This window comes from Priapulus caudatus, unplaced genomic scaffold (assembly GCF_000485595.1).
Source record: "Priapulus caudatus unplaced genomic scaffold, Priapulus_caudatus-5.0.1 Scaffold695, whole genome shotgun sequence".
In the NCBI taxonomy this organism is placed as follows: domain Eukaryota; kingdom Metazoa; phylum Priapulida; class Priapulimorpha; order Priapulimorphida; family Priapulidae; genus Priapulus; species Priapulus caudatus.
Window position 1 is genome coordinate 176,158 of NW_014577756.1, and position 1,978 is coordinate 178,135.

At 40.1% G+C, this 1,978-nt stretch overlaps 1 protein-coding gene across 1 annotated transcript in view; it reads right to left on the minus strand.

Moving 5' to 3' along the window:
- Positions 1-362: 362 nt before the first annotated feature.
- Positions 363-1,978, minus strand: part of LOC106812872 (RCC1 and BTB domain-containing protein 1-like) — a 4,858-nt gene continuing 3,242 nt past the window's right edge. The window contains exons 5-6 of the mRNA XM_014816868.1: positions 1,265-1,395; positions 363-534 (exon numbers count right to left, since the gene is read on the minus strand). Of these exons, the coding sequence (XP_014672354.1) occupies positions 394-534; positions 1,265-1,395 (272 nt within the window). The 3' untranslated portion in view covers positions 363-393. The remainder of the gene's footprint in view (positions 535-1,264; positions 1,396-1,978) is intronic.

Consider the following 1,978-nt stretch of genomic DNA (forward strand, 5'->3'; position numbering starts at 1 on the left):
ATGCCCGGTCATGGTATTAATATTTAGGTAAAAAACCTAGCCGAGTACTACTTTAGGTCTTCTCCACCCCTTCACATCTATGCACAAAAGCACGCATCCACGTTTTTTTTAAATATCGGTACTGGCTTAGTCAAACGGCTATTGACACGTGCGTTTGTTTACGTTTTCTAACTTCCACGCCGCTTGGTGCGCTGTCGGCGCTGCTGTCACGGTAAAACGTCATTGCTGGCCATCTTATTGGTTTTAACATCTTTGCATAGAGCACGAATCTATAGTTATTTAACATGAATAAAGTGCATGTTTTGTAAGCGCAGTAACAGTGTGCGTATTTTTAATTAATTTCTGTTCGATGCTTATTCAGGCCTGCAGCCTATGGACGCCCTCTACTGTTGTTCAACACCTGAAGGCTCCCTGCGTGGCGGCGCGCTGTATGAAACGTTTTAGCGTTGCCTCGTCAAGTTCAGCAAACGCCTCTGATTGGGTGACGGCAGTCAGGTGATTGACTGCGAATCGCAGGCAAAACTCCTCGAGTTCCTGTAACTCACGAAAAACAGAACAGCATTTAAAGTGAGAGTTTACTTTAGGTTCTAGGGTTATTTTCAGCTAATTTAGGTTATAATTACGCTACATAAAAAGTTTCATGGTTCAATCACCATTAGAAATATTATTAAAAAATGTTTTAAAACTAATGACTACAGTTTGATTACAACGACGGTGGCGCCACTCAAAGCGCACAATCTGATAAGTTGCGCAAAACCACTACCAGCAAAGGGCTACAGACCGAGGGTGTTTCTTATTTATTCATTTAAAAGCAAAAGGATTGTAATATTTTATAAACGACATATAGTTTCAGTTATAATATGGATAAATTTGCCCTAAAATGAATATCGTTCGGTTAAATAGCATTTAGGTATAAATATAATTGCACTTTTGTGATTAGCCCTCGCTCTGTAACCTGCAAAATAAATTGTCAAACACGCAACTTTTTCGGGGTGGCAGCACGATCGCGGGTATCATGGCGCCGTTCAAATTTCGTAGCGTTGATGTGTAAATAGTTATAATAATTAAATTGTGGGTATAGACGATTTGTTATACAGTAAGTACAGTTGTATGCAGTAAATGCCTAGATGCTACTGTCCTTTTAAATAAAGCAGACAGATAGAGCAGTGGTAGTAGTTTAGCGTTAGCAGATCTAGGTAGTCTTTGCTGGAAGATGAGGAACAGGGTGCAGAATAGGCAAACAGTCACTATTGCCATTAAGTACCTTTGCTTCATACTGGATGGCAGCAGCGTACAGCATCGCAACATTCGCCACGGTGATTCCTTGCATGATGGTTCGCTCACACAAAGCTTTCAACCGTTTCTCCAAGTACGAGTTAGCTAAGTCCAGCAAACCTGCAATAGTACATAATTTATAATGTAATAACCAAAACCACCAAAATAAATCACAACAAAACTAAAATTATATCGAAATGAGATGTTCAGCGATCAATTTTAATCCAAAAATATCTTTTACATTTGCATAAAAATAGGTTTTACCTAAAGATTCACATAAAAATTCTTGGCTACTTGATCGAAAGACTGTTCTCTCATATCCTATTGCTAAACAAAGTCACGCAAATTACCAACACAGATTGGAACCAATATAGATATAAGATTGCAGCAAGTCAACAAGCCAGAACAATAAACAAGAGCCGCGGAGAGCGTCTGGGCCCATCTGAGGTCTGTTGCTACGGTTATAAACGTAACATTTCAGTCGTGCGTAGTGACACCTTTGTTAGGCGCAGATATGCAGATACGCAGTTGCATACACATCATTTCAGCACAAAAAAAATTCTTGCAGAGAGAGAGCGAGAGAGAGGGGGGCGAGAGAGAGAAAGAGAGAGAGAGAGAGAGAGAGAGAGAGGGGGAGAGAGTCAGTCAGACTAAATTGTTTATAAACAAATAACACCCACGCGGCACGCTACTGTATCAGTTA